Below are 15,630 nucleotides of genomic sequence, written 5' to 3'. Positions count from 1 at the left end.
TATATTGTTAATGGGAAAATCTGATCCCCATTCGCTGTTTCTCGAAAATGAAATTTTAAATTAAATACAAATACAACATTAAACAAGGATTTAGTATGCAGCAACATTGGCAAAACCTTTGTAAGACTCCAAAATGAAGAAAATCATGTTCTTCATGAAACAGTGCAGTGCCCAAGTGCTGACAGGAATTTCACTCTTTTAGTATTGTTCAGTTTGATAGGGTATGACAGCAAAGATTAGATTTGTCAAAATTTCATTGTAATGGGATAGTAACACAATTTCTTTTGTTTCAGAATTTGTATTCAGTATTATAGCAGTGAAAATTTGAATATCTGGATTTTCTCTCATACTTTTTGCCTTTTTAGCACAGGATATGGTGAATGTTTACTTGATGAACCTGTGACAAGAACATACTCACTTCCGCATCAGCTCCCTGGTCAGATTTATAATGTTGACAAACAATGTGAATTGATTTTTGGATCTGGTTCTCAGGTGTGTCCCTATATGGTAAGTACAATAATCATATCTGACAATGAGATAGACATAGTATACAATAATTATTGTTCTGAAAGTTGATCAATCATACCTAAAGTATTCATTTCCAAACCACTGGTAAGTTGCACTACTACACATCACATCACAATCAAGAAAAAGAAACACAATTTCAAATTGAAATAAATGTGTACTTTCATTGAATTTGTTTTATTCATTTTGTTGCATTCATCTGTTTGTCAGGTAGCTGATATAATAATGGGGTGGACTTTCAACTTTTCACCTCTTATAAAATTGTAATGGTGGATTCAGACAGAATAATAAGCAAATGATTGATTCCCAATTCCTGCTTAGCAAATTTAAAATCTACCCCAATTTTTAATGTTTGGTGAAACTCACCTCAGCAAGTAAGTTGTGAGGAAAACAGTTCTGTTGTATTACAGAGAGAACAATGCCATTGTGCATTAAATTATACACACTCTAAATAGATATGAGACTACTTTTTAGTACTGGGAAAATAAAGACTTTGACAATATCAGATTTTCAAAGCATTTTCTTTTACTCTATAGACACAATGCAGACGTCTTTGGTGTACAAGCACTGAAGGAGTTCAGAGGGGCTGTAGGACTCAACATATGCCATGGGCGGATGGGACAGAATGTGAACTCGGAAAGGTAATTGCTTCTTAATTTTAAAAATGTATAAGCTAAGTAGAAATATCAGCAACATCGGTTTCATGCAAACTATAAAATTAAATGACTATTGTTTTACAAATATATGTGACATGTCGTAACGTACACAATTTTCTGCTGTTATAAAAAGAAGTTTCTTTGGTCACACGCATGTTTGGATCCAAGCCAGTATTAAAGAAGCACAGAAAAGAATATCAAAGTATTAAATATTGTCTCCTTGCCTTTAAAATTGACACTGTTTAACTTTCTGATGGGTATATCTCCTCCTGTGACTGATAGAAACATAAAGTAGTAACAGACTTAAAGCAATTTTAATGACATGCTTGCAGTACACTTTTCCATTCATTATCTCGGTTGTACATAATTATTACTTTCCTAACCATAACTTCCTTTTAAACTTAATTTTAGTCTATTTTTGTGTTAAGTACTTAAGTTTTTGAAGTAGCATGGTGTCTTTTCGTTGTGAAATTGGGATATTAAAGAGTGCCTCTTCCACAGAGTAAATTTTGAGAAATACGTTTTGATTTTTCGGGTTATTTTCGTTATCTTGCTTATACTCTGGGTAAGGTTACAGATGGAGAAAAATTTCAAGGATGCATTACACTTTTAAGCTGTTCAGCCTAATCTAAATAACTATCCATGTCCTGTATCCCACATCTGGTATTCTCATTAGACCACGTTCGCTTCCTTTCCTTCTATTGTTGACATCAATTATGTTTGCATTGCTGCCATAAGTGAGAGAGTAAACCCTGGGGAGGTGGGGGAGAGAGGAAATTTTGTGCGTATCTAGGTTAAAAAAATCCAAAGATATAATTGTCAAAAATTCAAATGGACATTGTTTTTCTCTGAACCTTTTCCTATGATATGCGTTTCTAAGTCATAAAGCCCAATGCATATTCACCAAAGATTGAATGCAATTGTGGTCCAGCATTTTAAAAATATTGTGTTGAGGTCATATAAACAAGAATGGGATATGTGCCACAGCCTCCCAGTAAACATATTTAATGTGCTGATTAATGCTGAGAGAAAATAAAATGGAAAAACATTTATTTGAAATGGGATTGAGGACTGCAGGGTAATTAAAGACAAACATGACAAAATGCCCCACAGAATATGATAGCTCCTCTTTTCTAAGATAATTGGAAATATGTTTATAAGTCATGGATAAATAATCAAAGTTCAAGGATAAATAAATATTCTAAAGTTTCAACCGTTCGTTTTTGGGATCAGTTTAGAAATTTTGCAGTTGTTCCTTACAATGTTAGATTGGTGGATTAGTGCCTGTGACAGATTGTACATCATTTACAAAGAGCCAAGTCACCCTCTCTTGTTCAATATGTGCTTTTATACTTATGTTAGAAAGCTTCATTAAGAAGATTACCAAACTATATTCACTGTAGTCAATGCTAAAGAAATGATATAAAACTATAGTTCATATCAAATTCAAATTAGGATTGTTAAATGAGCCCAATTATTAAATTGGAAGACAAGATAATATTCAACACAGAGTTGGAATCTGAAGGTTCCAGGGCACTAGCTGGCTGAACAGACCACTTTTTTGTGTTCTTAAGGTTAAAAGGTTCGAGAATGATGTGTTACTTAAATACAGCGATAACCTTCAATAGCTTTAGCATGCAAAGCATCAAATCCAAAACCAATCCTGTCCATAGAGGATACTTCAATACACTTCACAAAGTAGGGAGAAATGAACACTGATATTCTAGCTGATATTCCTGTGTAAACTTTACTGCTGTTGATAGCACTGAAGATTATGTAACTTAGTCCTGACTGAGCCTGTAAGTTTCCTGCTGTTTACAACTCAGTATTATATTATACATTGAATTTGTGCATAGAAATTGAAAACCATTTTCAGAGAAAAATTTATTTGTGTAATGTTGCTTCATTGATACCAGTGGTCAGTTGTCTATGGCACAGCCTGCCCATTAGAAATTAGAGTAAGTTTCCATAATACTTTCTCATGCCACTGGTAGATTGAAATTTATTTCCCTGTTGGCCTTAACATGTTACATTGTTTCAAGTATTCATGTACATCAGCAATAAAAAATCATCTCAGATTTGCAGTGTTTGTCTCATGATGAACAGTGCACAGAATAGAATAAAACCACAGAATAGAAGCAAAACAAAGACAAAAATTGTTGGAGAAACTCAGCAGGTTTGGCAACATCTATGGAGAGAAAACAGAGTTAACATTTCAAGCCCAGTGACTCTTTTTCAGAAAGGTTCTGATGAGGGTCACTGGACTCAAAACATTAATGTGTTTCTTTCTCCAAGGCTGCTGCCAGACCTGCTGATTTTCTCCAGCAATTTCTGCTTTTATTTAAAATTTCCAGCATCCACTGTTCTTTGTTTTATGACAGAATAGAAGGACTGTGTCATGAATCATTAAAGATTTCTGATTAACTTAAATAAATAGAATTACCACATGCACAACCATGTCACTGAAGAAAGGTAACGATTTCTACTTTGTTCACTACTCTGACATGTGATCAGGATAAAATTAACATGTACAAATCAACAAATGGAAGACTGCATCACAGCTCTGAGCTGCAACATGTTAAAGCAATGAGGCTTGGTTAACCTTGCTATCCTTCTGATTGCAAGCTTCAATGCTGGCAATGAAGACAGTTATTTTAATGTCAACAATCGCATGGAATTCAGAGCAAATTCAGAGTAAATATCAACAGCAGTAAAGTTTAGATAGGAATATCAGCTGAAATATCAGAATTCAGATCAAATTTAAAGGAAATTAGTCATGTGACTCAACACTGCCACAGTTGTAAAATATGAAAGTTATGTGGAGAATGTACCCATTAACCCCTGCACGAAAGCATTATATCTATGATGCAAAATCAGCACATGGCCCGTGAAGAATTATTGCAAAATCTTCCATTTTACCAGAAAACTTCATGATTATTAATTCTATGCATTTCAGGTGGTAATGTTTCCTGTGCTTGATTTTAAAACAGTGGTAACATCAATTGAAATTTAATGTATAACATGCAAACTTATAATTTTCCGATTACTTTAAGTTCTGAGGTGTTTCAGGAAAATAAAGTAGCTTATTGATATTAATTTATAGCATAATTAAAACTGTGTACAGCTTGTAAAAACTTCCAGCCAGCCAAAATTTGTAAAAAAAAAGCATCCTTTGTGGGAATCTCAGGTCCACGTCAACTGGTATGCAGAATTACTGCTGAGTTTCTCAGATCCAGTATACTAATTGCCTTCAATTCACTACTTTTAGGCCAAATTGTCACATCTGACTTTTCATATTAAACCATAGGAAAGTTGGCACTGAAGTGTGTGTGTGTGTGTGTGTGTGTGTCATAAATAACAATGAGAGATTAGAATCAGTTTGTCAATATAAAACAGCACTAAGAATAAAAATTACATCAAACAGTAATTTCAAGAATCACCCAGGTCCTCACAAACCTTGAAATCATGAATCAAATTATTGATGATCAGAATATCTGCATATACTTTACACAGGACTGTATTACAGGGAGGTAAATGAAATTCCTTTATTGAAATAGCATTCTGTACTATGACTGGATAAATAAAACTGTTATGATCCCTGTAAACTGACAATTTGTAAAACGATATTTGAGTTTCAGTCATTGACTAGAAGAATCACACAACAAATTTCAAGTTTTAATACTTCTAATGTAACAAGCAAATTGAAAGCGATTCTGTTTCAACAGAATGCAGTTAGCAATCTTTTCTTTAAACTATAGAAAAAATGTAACCATTAAAGCTTAAACTGAAATTTCTCCACAATTGTTATAGTTTACTCAGACTCTAAAGTAGCCCCTTTGTTCTCTGAGAATCAGTCTGAAGCTATTCTCCACACTCTGTGGCTTTTTATCTTTTTGCTGCCCAGACAGTTATGTCTATTCCTTGAACTAACTTTCACTGCAATGGTTACCCTGGGAAATCGTACCTCTCTGCAAATGTAGGCAAATAGTTCATTTCTATTTAAATCTTCATGTTTTTGGGCTATTCAATCTGAATGTGAGTTTTCATCCGCCTTCTATGTGATGGATAATAAAGTCAACATTTTCTGAACTCTTGATGTGGGACTGGATACCTCTACCTCTGTTTCAGTCATCCTGACTTATTTCTGTAAGATTTGGTCTTAGCTAAAGAAAACTGCAGATGTCACAACAGTTTGCTATTGACTTTTCCTTCTTGAAACAAAACAGGCAGTTTAAAGTATAACCTAACATTCTCAACAGCTCATTGTGAAACTTGGAGACTAACAGTTTTTTGACAGTCATCACAAATACCCTTGCTATTGTCTACATATGTGAATGTCTTACAACATCTTCCCAGTAAAACAATTTGCACTTTCTTCAATCTTTACCAACCAGGTTGGTGAGAATTCAGAACAGGTCACATGATCTGCTTCATTCTATTATTTTACTCTTCAAATCAGAAAATAAAATCCCAGACAGAACAGCCTTATAAAATTTGTGCATGTAATAACTCCAGAAACTTGAGGTTATGACTTCTAGAGTAGGGCCCTATCACAGTAGTGATAAAATATGCACTATTAATTTTCAATTTAAATCTTTTGATTTAACTACCAAGAGCTGAAAATGATTTTACGCATGAAAATGATTTTAGGAGAAAGAGAAAGCACTAACTTAAGATGGCCACGGTGGTCAGCTGACCAGGTCATTCAAGCTAATGAAATCAGTCTGAGCTAAAATTAACATTTTATCAAAAGATAGTGAAACTTAGTCAGGTATGAAGAACCTCACTTTTCCTCTTTTTGATTGATACCTTTCTGGGAGTTTTCACATGTTTCATTGCTTGCAGATTGTCCAGTTTGAAAAACTAAAGACACCAGACATGGGAATGCAGAAGTGAACTGTATTTCAGGCAAACAACCTTTGAGCAGGACAGAGAAAATAAAGTGGATACCTCACAATAAGTTTTCAAAGCGTCTCTTTCTCTCTGTCTGTCTCTGTCACTGTCTGTCTGAATCTCTCACACATACACACAACACAAACTCTCTTGCTCTTTCATTCTCTCTGCCCTTCTTAAGCTTTATGCCTGTGTGTAGTTTTGAATTGTGATATTATGCTTGATTACATTTTTCAAGCATAGCAGGTAGTAAAACTTCTCACTCTTTTTCATTCAAGAAACCTTGTATTGGCGTTTTAATTTCACTTAGTGAATGACATTTTAATTGAAGCATTAAAAAGCTGTGTGCTGTAAAGAATTAATAAGACTTGTTGCAAAAGTGTAAGCAAGTTACAAAGAGGGGAGCGAATTCACCCGTTCTCACCTGAGCATTGTGAAAGTTCTTTTTTTATTGTATTTTTGAATTTGGAATTAAATAGAAAAATAACTGTTTTAAAAACCAAAGTTTGTGGAAAAGATTACTACATTTTTTCAAAGGCAAGTTACCTGACAGTCATTGATAGTGCTATTTACTCTGACGTTTATTCATTAGTTGGGGAGATTACTACAGGGAAGCTGGACCCAAGGGGTCTCTATGAAGGGAGATACTGATGATAATGAGTAACTGATTGGTTTGTAGAGTGGTGACCAGGTATGCATGCCAAAAGCCTTCTACCTGCCAACAACTAAGTGATTTGCTGTGGTGTAGCTGAATAGCTTGTGGGTATGAATGTTTAAGAGAGAAGCAGTTGAACACCCAGAAAAGAACTGAAGTAAAAATTACCTTGAGCTGACCCTCAGCAGTTGCTGTAAGCTGTGGATTTTAACCAATGAGTCAGAGACAGTCACTCTGTGCCTCTTGAAAGCATAGGAGCATAAGGCATAGGAGCAGAAATTAGACCATTCGGCCCATCAAGTCTACACCATTCAATTATGGCTGATAGGTTTCTCAACCTTGTTCTACAATAAACTCAGATCCCCTTGATACTCAAGAACCTATCTATCTCAGTCTTAAATGTACTCAATGACCTGGCCTCCACAGCCATCCGTGGCAATGAATTCCATAGATTCACCACACTATGGCTTAAAACGTTCCTTCTCATCTATGTTCTGAAAGGTCTTCCCTTTACTCTGAGGCTGTGCTGTCAGGTCCTAGTCTCTCCTACCAATGGAAACATCTTACCAACATCTACTCTGTCCAGGCCATTCAGTATTCTGTATGTTTCAATTAGATCCCCTGTCATACTTCTAAACTCAATCGATTATAAACCCAAAGTCCTCAAACGCTCCTCATATGTTAAGCTTTTCATATCTGGGACCATTCTCGTGAACCTCTTTTGAACACGCTGCAGGGTCAGTACATCCTTCCTGAGATATGGGGCCCAAAATTGCACACAATACTCCAAATGTAGTCTGCCCAGTGCCTTATTGAGCCTCAGAGGTACATCCCTACTTTTATATTCAAGTCCTCTCAAAGTAAATACCATCATTGCATTTGCCTTCCTAACTACTGACTCAGCCTGCAAGTTTACCTTGAGAGAATCCTGGACTGGAACTAACAAGTCTCTTTGCATTTCAGATTTCTGAATTTTGTCCCTATTTAGAAAATAATCCATGCCTCTATTCTTCCTATTAAATGGCATGACCTCACACTTTCCCACATTGTACTCCAATGGCCACTTCTTTGCCCAATCTCCTAACCTGTCCAAATCCTTACACATCCTCCCCGCCTGTTCCCCTACCTATTTTTGTATCAAATGCAAACTTAGCCAGAATGTCCTCAGTTCCTTCATCCAGATTGTTGATGTATGAAGTGAAAAGTTGTGGTCCTAACACTGAGCCTTCGGGAACACCACTTATCACCAGCTGCCTGGCAAAAGGACATGGCGAAGGAAGGTCTTGAGCTTCACCTCTACTTTCCAGCCCAGAAGCAGCAAGGCTTGAGAAGCCAGAAGGACCATCTCAATAAATCTTGTGAACAGGGACAATTGAACTAATCTTCTAGTCTTTCCCTCTGTCCTAACACTTATACTTTTATTTGTGTCTGCTTGTATGTTTGTGCAGAGGAGTTTCATAAGGAATATAAGAATTTTAATAAAGTTATATGTCAATAATTCCTAATTATTTATCTGTACCTAGAATCTGTGTATTGGCAGTAAATAGTTGATGTTGTGGTTTAGTACAGAAACCTTGTCCATGCTTTATGTCAACCTGGGCCGAAAAAGAGAAGTAAATTGGGGACTTTTGAGCACCAAATGTTTCTATGTCATTACAGCAAGCAATTAGGTTGACAAATGGAATGGGATTGCAATGGGATTGGAGTGTAGGAATAAAGATGACTTGAGAGAGTAAATCATCAGAGATTGTTTCTGCTGAATGTGGAATCTGAAATGCTGCAGGGCACAGCCTCAGAATGAGAGCCTGATCAGTTTGGAATGAGATGAGAAGAAAACACTTTACTCAAAGAGATTTTCAAATCTTTGGATTTCTCTACTGCACATTTGTAGGTGTTCCATTGTTTTATACATTTAAGGCTGGAGTACAGAGATGTTTGGTGTCACAGCAAGTTAAAGGATATGGAGAGCAGGATGGAAAATGAAGTTGATGACCAAATTCAGCCGTGATGTTATTGAATGCTGAATAGGTCAGGCAGGCTGTTTGGTCTATATTTCTGCTACATTTTTTATGTCCTAGCATGTGCAAGTGATGCGGCTGTACAGGACATTGGTTAGGCCACTGTTGGAATATTGTGTGCAATTCTGGTCTCCTTCCTATCGGAAAGATGTTGTGAAACTTAAAAGGGTTCAGAAAAGATTTCCAAGGATGTTGCCAGGGTTGGAAGATTTGAGGTATAGGGAGAGGCTGAACAGGCTGGGGCTGTTTTCTCTGGATCGTTTGAGGCTGAGGGATGACCTTACAGAGGTTTACAAAATTATGATGGGGCATGGATAGGATAAATACACAAAGTCTTTTCCCTGGGATTGGAGAGTCCAGAACTAGAGGGCATAGGTTTAGGGTGAGAGGGGAAAGATATAAAAGAGACCTAAGAGGCAACTTTTTCACACAGAGGATGGTACGTGTATGGAATGAGCTGCCAGAGGATGTGGTGGAGACTGGTACAATTGCAACATTTAAGAGGCATTTGAATGGTTTTATGAATAGGAAGAGTTTGGAGGGATACGGGCTAGGTGCTGGCAGGTGGGACTAGATTGGGTTGGGATATCTGGTCGGCATGGACAGGTTGGACCGAAGGGTCTTTTTTCATGCTGTACATCTCTGACTCCATGAATCACAATAAAAGCCCAATTGAAATGTTGTCCAATCACAGAACCACGTATAATGATTGGATATTTGTGTTCTGGGTTTTGCAAGTATGGGCTGGTTGAGCATGGTCAGACATTGCCTGCTGCAGACTGTCAAGGGGCAAGTTGTTTAATATGTTTTGACGTGACAGTGCTCTGTCATACTAGCTTCTGTCTTTATTGTTTTTTTCTAAGAATATTTGCTGGGTGTAAACATGAGAAGTATTTATAGTAGGAAATTGAGGATTTACCCTTTGAACCACAGCAGCACTGAGCATTCCCAGGCTAGAGATGGCATCACTTGCTAGAGACTAATCCACATTCTGTGTTATTTAATAATGTCGTAACTCCCATGAGAGAAGAGCACCCTCTAGTGTAGCAAAATGATATTTCAATTTCTTGCTGTGGCTACAATCTTTCATGGGTTGGTTAACATTTTGGTCAGTTTGTGCTTTGTGAGTGTGAATCCAAGAGGAATTAATTTAGGACATTTCCTGAATTCATGCAGACATGAAACTGTCAGACAGGGAAAAAGAAAGCTGGGCCATCTAACATTACCGAACAAATGTCATTCCCCAGGGATCCTAATTCACCGAGAGAATTGTAATCTCCTGAAAGACATGAAAAATCAGATACTATCCAGTCATTTATTGGTAGTTTGTCAGGGGGATTACTTTTCAAAATTCCTCTCGTTCCATTTAAAGACTGAGCTGAGAGACATTCTTCCCAACTTTCTGGACCAAGTTTCCAAGTCTTGAAATTGCCAAGATAAACTGGTCCAATAGAATGTGTAGTCTCCCTCCTTCCCATTGCCTTGACTTGCAAATAATTGGGTTCTATGTTCTCCAAAGAGTAAGTACTTTGCAATGTTATCCATACAATTTGTTTGATTATGGATGGTAGGCTGCTCACCTTTGAACAAATCTGCCACACTACAGTTAATAATGTTAAGATTTATTTAAAATTCCCACTCTTTGTGCTTTATCCTTTATTGGGATCCTTGACTTTTCTAAAAGAATTTGATTATGTTATGTCTTTAGGATATATTCATAAAATTAAGTCATTTTACCAGATTAATTGTTAAGGCTTATTATCAAGATTAGGCCAGGTCAAAGAAGGACATTACTGACTCCAGAAAAACGATCTATGTGTACGTAAAGTTTAAAAGGATGAAAATAATTAAAGAAGATTATAAGAACTGTTCTGAAAGTCTTTATGAAAAAAAAGTTTGAAAAATTCTCTCTAATGGGATGTGGGCCTTGCTGGTAATTTATAACCCAGTCGTAATTCAAAAAGAGCAGTTAAGAGATAACTATACTTGTCAGAGTCTGGAGTCACATGTAGGCCAGGCCAGGTAAGGACAGTAGATTTCCTTCACGATGGAACATTGGAGAACCAGGTGGATTTTTACATACATATTTAAATTAGGCCAGCTGTCTCTTCTAGATTGTTATTGAATTCAAATTTCACCAGTTGCGATGGTGAGATTCAAATCTGTGTCCCCAGAACGTTGGTCTACATTTCTGGAGAACTGGTCCAGTGATATTACCACTCTACCATTGCCTCCACTAAATTGTAACCCATTTTTCAGCTTTTAGCAGTACTGAAGAGACAGAGGACTTAGAAATGATAGGCATTTAAAAAGTGTTTAGTGCAAGGTGGATAGCATCTGATTGATTCTGTCACTTGCTATGCCATTCCTATGTTATGTTACAACAATAGTTGAATTTATAGCAAATGCTGAAACTTTACATTTCTTCACCAAATCTGTCAGGTGGCTAAAAGGTCTTAAAAGATGTTTGGTGCTATCTTCACAGAGCACAATCTGACAAACTTAATTTCACTGAGAGACATGACATCCCGAGAATGGGATATTCCCATGTACCATCCAGCAGAGTGTTTCATCAGGCCTGCTGTTGTTATATATTTTGATAGTTTAGGCCTCCTACTGTACCATTCATATGTGAAAGCAAAATTAGTTACGAGTGTGTAAAGAAGTAGGTCAACTGATTGTCATTCCATTATCTTTGCAGCAGCTCACATCAGAGTTACCTCTTCCCCAACCATCTATGTAGTAATGGTGTTCAAAGGAGTATTAAGCTTTTTATAGAAGGCACACATGACTTCAAATTGCAAAAGTAGAAATTTTTTGATCTTTTCTTGCCAACTCTCATTTCTTGGCAAAATTAGATGTCCAGTTTTATTCCGTATGATAAGTCAGTATCAATGTAATATTGACTTTGAAAGGAAGGTGTTGAAGGCCTCAGATAGTTATTTCTGCATCATTAGTCTGAACTCCTGGCCTTTTCTTGATTTGATCATTCAGCTTCCATCCTTAATGACAACATTGCTGGAAGTGTGTTTCTCACTCCTAATGATTGTTGAATTTATTCCTTCCTGTGTCTCAGCTCCTTCAGCCTCAGACTAATGCCCCAGATACAAAGGTGCATGCAGGGACATTGTCTTCTATAAATTATTCCCATTGATCCTTATATATTGGTCATGGGCAACAAGGTCTGTGAAATATTGCATTTTAAAGTTAATCTATTTTTCACCATTGATATTTTGTTGAGAAAATGTATGTAAGTTAAAAGTATAAGCCTATTATTCCATTATCCCAAACTTGTTTTTAAATGATTTAATGTATAATTAAGTTTCTACGCCTAGACTGATATATTCATTATTGGAGTGAATTTGGACTCTTTGTAACAGCTTGCAATTTGAAACAATATTAAATATATTTTATAACTGAAGCAAATAATTTGTCAGTTTTCTGTCATCAGATACACTTGCTTCCCTTTGACGAATAGTGGGGAAGTGATAAGGATCAGCAGACTGATTCATTTTGTATTTCCCAGCCAATCTTAAAACGTTGAATGGTTGCTTTTTCCTTGTGAATATATTACTCAATCAAGTTTTTCTAAGGAACAAAGCAAATTGTTGTGTGCAGCGAAGTTGAGCTATATTGATTCAGAAATAAATATAACCTCTTTTTAAAATTTAATGTCTTCAGATTGTACTACTGAGGTTATTTCTCTGAAACAGATTTTATGATTTTGCAGCTTACCAAAGACAGAATTTAATATCTCTTCAATAATTGTCTTTACAGCATTGCAAACATGGTGTTTGCATTGTAAAGGATCCTGCCGAAACCTCTGTGGTAGACGGAAGTTGGGGACCTTGGAGTCCATTTGGGTCCTGCTCTAGAAGCTGCGGAGGTGGCATTAAAAATGCAGTTAGAGAGTGCAACAAACCAGAGTAAGCAAACTACTTCAACATTTAGAGTGCAATGAATACTTAATCAAACTTTGTAGGGGAAGACATGCCTTTCATCTGTCAGTATGTTAAAATTTGTATTCATGATATGTCGTACTTTTTTTGAATGGCAGTCTTTCACTGCACAGAAATTTCATATTGTAATTTATTTGTTACATTATGGAAATGGAAAAATTATTGTTTTTGACTGTAGGCCCAGAAATGGAGGAAAGTACTGCATTGGTCGAAGAATGAAATTTCGATCATGCAACACTGAACAATGTCCAAAGCAAGAGAGAGACTTCAGAGGAGAACAGTGTGCACAGTTTGACGGAAGACATTTCAATATTAATGGCTTACCTCCAAATGTGCGTTGGGTTCCTAAATACAGTGGAAGTGAGTATTCCCATTAATATAGGGAATGGTACGTTTTACATTTTAAGCAATGAAGGATAATTTATATCCATGAATCCAAAATTTATTTTTCAGTTTTGATGAAAGACCGTTGCAAGTTATTCTGCAGAGTAGCTGGAACGACAGTCTACTATCAGCTCAGGGACAGAGTTATTGATGGCACACTTTGTGGGCCAGAAACCAATGACGTTTGTGTACAAGGACTTTGCCGGGTACAAAAATTTTTTTGAAGACTTTTATGTAAAATTTTGAAATTTCAAAGATATTTTTGTAGCGTTACAAAACTAATTCTGTTTTTTTCCCCACAGCAAGCTGGATGTGATCATGTATTAAATTCAAAAGCACGAAGAGATAAATGCGGTGTATGTGGTGGTGATAATTCTTCATGTAAAACTTTAGCAGGCACCTTCAATACTGTTCACTATGGTAAGCTTTGTATTCATCTAATCATTATGAGATAAGTAATGTTGCTGAGGGCATTAAGTTTATGTCAGGCTAATTCAAAAAAAACTGAATCAGAATCTTTTTTATTCCCATACAAATTATATTTATTTAATAAATGTATTTGAATGTATATGAAGAAAGCTGATTGACTGACTGTGCCTTACTGCTGTTTGTTTGAAAGAATTCTTACTTCTGTAAGAAACAATAGAACAGAAAATATTGGTGGCTGTGTTTAAGATGTGCCAGGAGTTATCTACCAATAAATAGGCATACGTTTGGCCATTAAGATTCACCTTTATTGATTGCATTTAAGAGTATAGTATAAAATGACACTCGATAGCAATAATTTATGAATTGCAGTATGTTTTGAATTATATAAGTATTCAATAAGTGGATGCTGTGACTGTTAGTAAATATACTGCTCAACAACGTGATCAGATGTTTCATTGAACTAAGTTGGAGAAGAGATTGCTGGGTACCTTGCTGAGATATTTAAACCATTGACAACCATGGTTGTGTGCTGAAAGACTGGAGGGTGACTAATGTGGCTGTAAGGAAAAGCCAAGACCCTGACATCAGTGGTGGCCATTTTGTTGGAGGGGTTTCTGAAGGATAGGATTTACATGCATTTGGAAAGGCAAAGACTGATTAGGGGTAATCAACACGGCTTTGTGCGTGAGGAATCATGTCTCACTAACTTTTTTGAAGAGGTGACAAAGAAGAATGATGAAGGCAGAGCGATAGATATTGTCCATTCAGTAAAGTGTTCGACAAGGTTCCACATGGTAGACTGCTTAATAAGGGTAGATCACAAGGGATCCAGGAGGAGCTAGCCAATTGGATGCAAAATTGTTTTGAAGTTAGGAGACAGACGGTGGTGGTAAAGGGTTGCTTTTCGGACTGGAGTCCTGTGACCAGTAGTGTGCCACAAGGATCGGTGCTGGGTCCACTGCTTTTCATCATTTATATGAATAATTTGGTGCATTAGTCAGAGGTAAATGTACAGTAATAGAGTAGGGGAATGGGTCTGAGTTGGTTATTCTTTGGAGGGTTGGTATCAGGGGTAGTAAGTTTGCAGATGACACCAAAATTCATGGTGTATTGTACAGTGCAGAGCATTATCTTAAAGGACAATGGGACCTTGATTAGATAGGCCAGTGAGCCGAAGAGTGACAGATGAAATTTAATTTAAATGAATGTGAGATGATGCAGTTTAGTAAGGCAAATCAAGGCAGGACTTATACAGTTAATGGTAGGCCCCTGGAGAGTGTTGCAGAACAAAGAGATTTAGGGGTGCCGATGCATAATTCCTTAAGTCGGTAGACAGGGTGGTGGAGAAAGCATTTTGTATGCTTGCCTTCATTTGTCAAAACATTGAGTACAGGAGTTGGGACATCATGTTGCAATGGTACAGACATTGATGAGGCCACTTTTAGAATATTGTGTACAATTCTGGTTGCCTCTCTATGGGGTGGATGTTTATAAACTTGAGAGGGTGCAGAAAAGATTTACAAGTATGTTGTCTGGACTGGAGGATTTGAGTTATAGGGAGAGGCTGAATAGGCTGGGGCTTTTTTCCCTGGAGCATCGGAGGTTGAGAGGTTTATAAAATCATGAGGGGCATGGATAGGGTGAATAGCTAAGGTCTTTTTTTCCGAGGGTGTTGGAGTCCACAACTGGACTCCACCACCCTTGGTTTAAGATGAGACGGGAAAGAATTAAAAAGAACCAGAGGGGTAGTTTTTTCACGCAGGAAGTGATGCATTTATGGAATGAGCTGGAGGAGGCTGGTACAATTGCAACATTTAACAGGCATCTGGATGAATATACGAACAGGAAGGGTTTAGAGTGATACTAGTCAGTGTACATGAGTTGGACTGAAGGGTTTGAGTGTTAGATGACTCTATTACTCTTTTTTAACTTTTGTTCATTTACTGCTAACAACTGCGTAATAAAATGCTCTGACACTAGCAATAATAATAGGAATAAGGAGAACAAAATCATGCACAATTATTGAGATAATGAAGCCGACTCCTAAATTCTCATTGAAATAAGCAGTAATATGTGCTTTCTAGCAAAATTAATCAAGGTTTCAAATATGA

The 15,630-nt window shown here is 36.7% G+C and overlaps 1 protein-coding gene across 6 annotated transcripts in view; it reads left to right on the top strand.

Annotated features, from left to right (window-relative positions):
• adamts9 (ADAM metallopeptidase with thrombospondin type 1 motif, 9) overlaps window positions 1-15,630 on the top strand; it is a 256,708-nt gene that overhangs the window by 76,806 nt on the left and 164,272 nt on the right. For all 6 annotated transcript variants that reach the window (XR_011962042.1, XM_072582481.1, XM_072582483.1 and 3 more), the window contains exons 10-15: window positions 366-507; window positions 1,062-1,166; window positions 12,525-12,673; window positions 12,885-13,066; window positions 13,160-13,296; window positions 13,393-13,510. Coding sequence is in view for 5 of the 6 variants with exons in the window: in XM_072582481.1 (XP_072438582.1) it covers window positions 366-507; window positions 1,062-1,166; window positions 12,525-12,673; window positions 12,885-13,066; window positions 13,160-13,296; window positions 13,393-13,510 (833 nt within the window). In the remaining variant the exon portion in view is untranslated. The remainder of the gene's footprint in view (window positions 1-365; window positions 508-1,061; window positions 1,167-12,524; window positions 12,674-12,884; window positions 13,067-13,159; window positions 13,297-13,392; window positions 13,511-15,630) is intronic.

The sequence above is a fragment of the Chiloscyllium punctatum genome, chromosome 12 (assembly GCF_047496795.1).
Source record: "Chiloscyllium punctatum isolate Juve2018m chromosome 12, sChiPun1.3, whole genome shotgun sequence".
NCBI lineage: Eukaryota > Metazoa > Chordata > Chondrichthyes > Orectolobiformes > Hemiscylliidae > Chiloscyllium > Chiloscyllium punctatum.
Note: the sequence above shows the minus strand (reverse complement) of the source record. Positions and strands in the feature narration are given on the sequence as shown.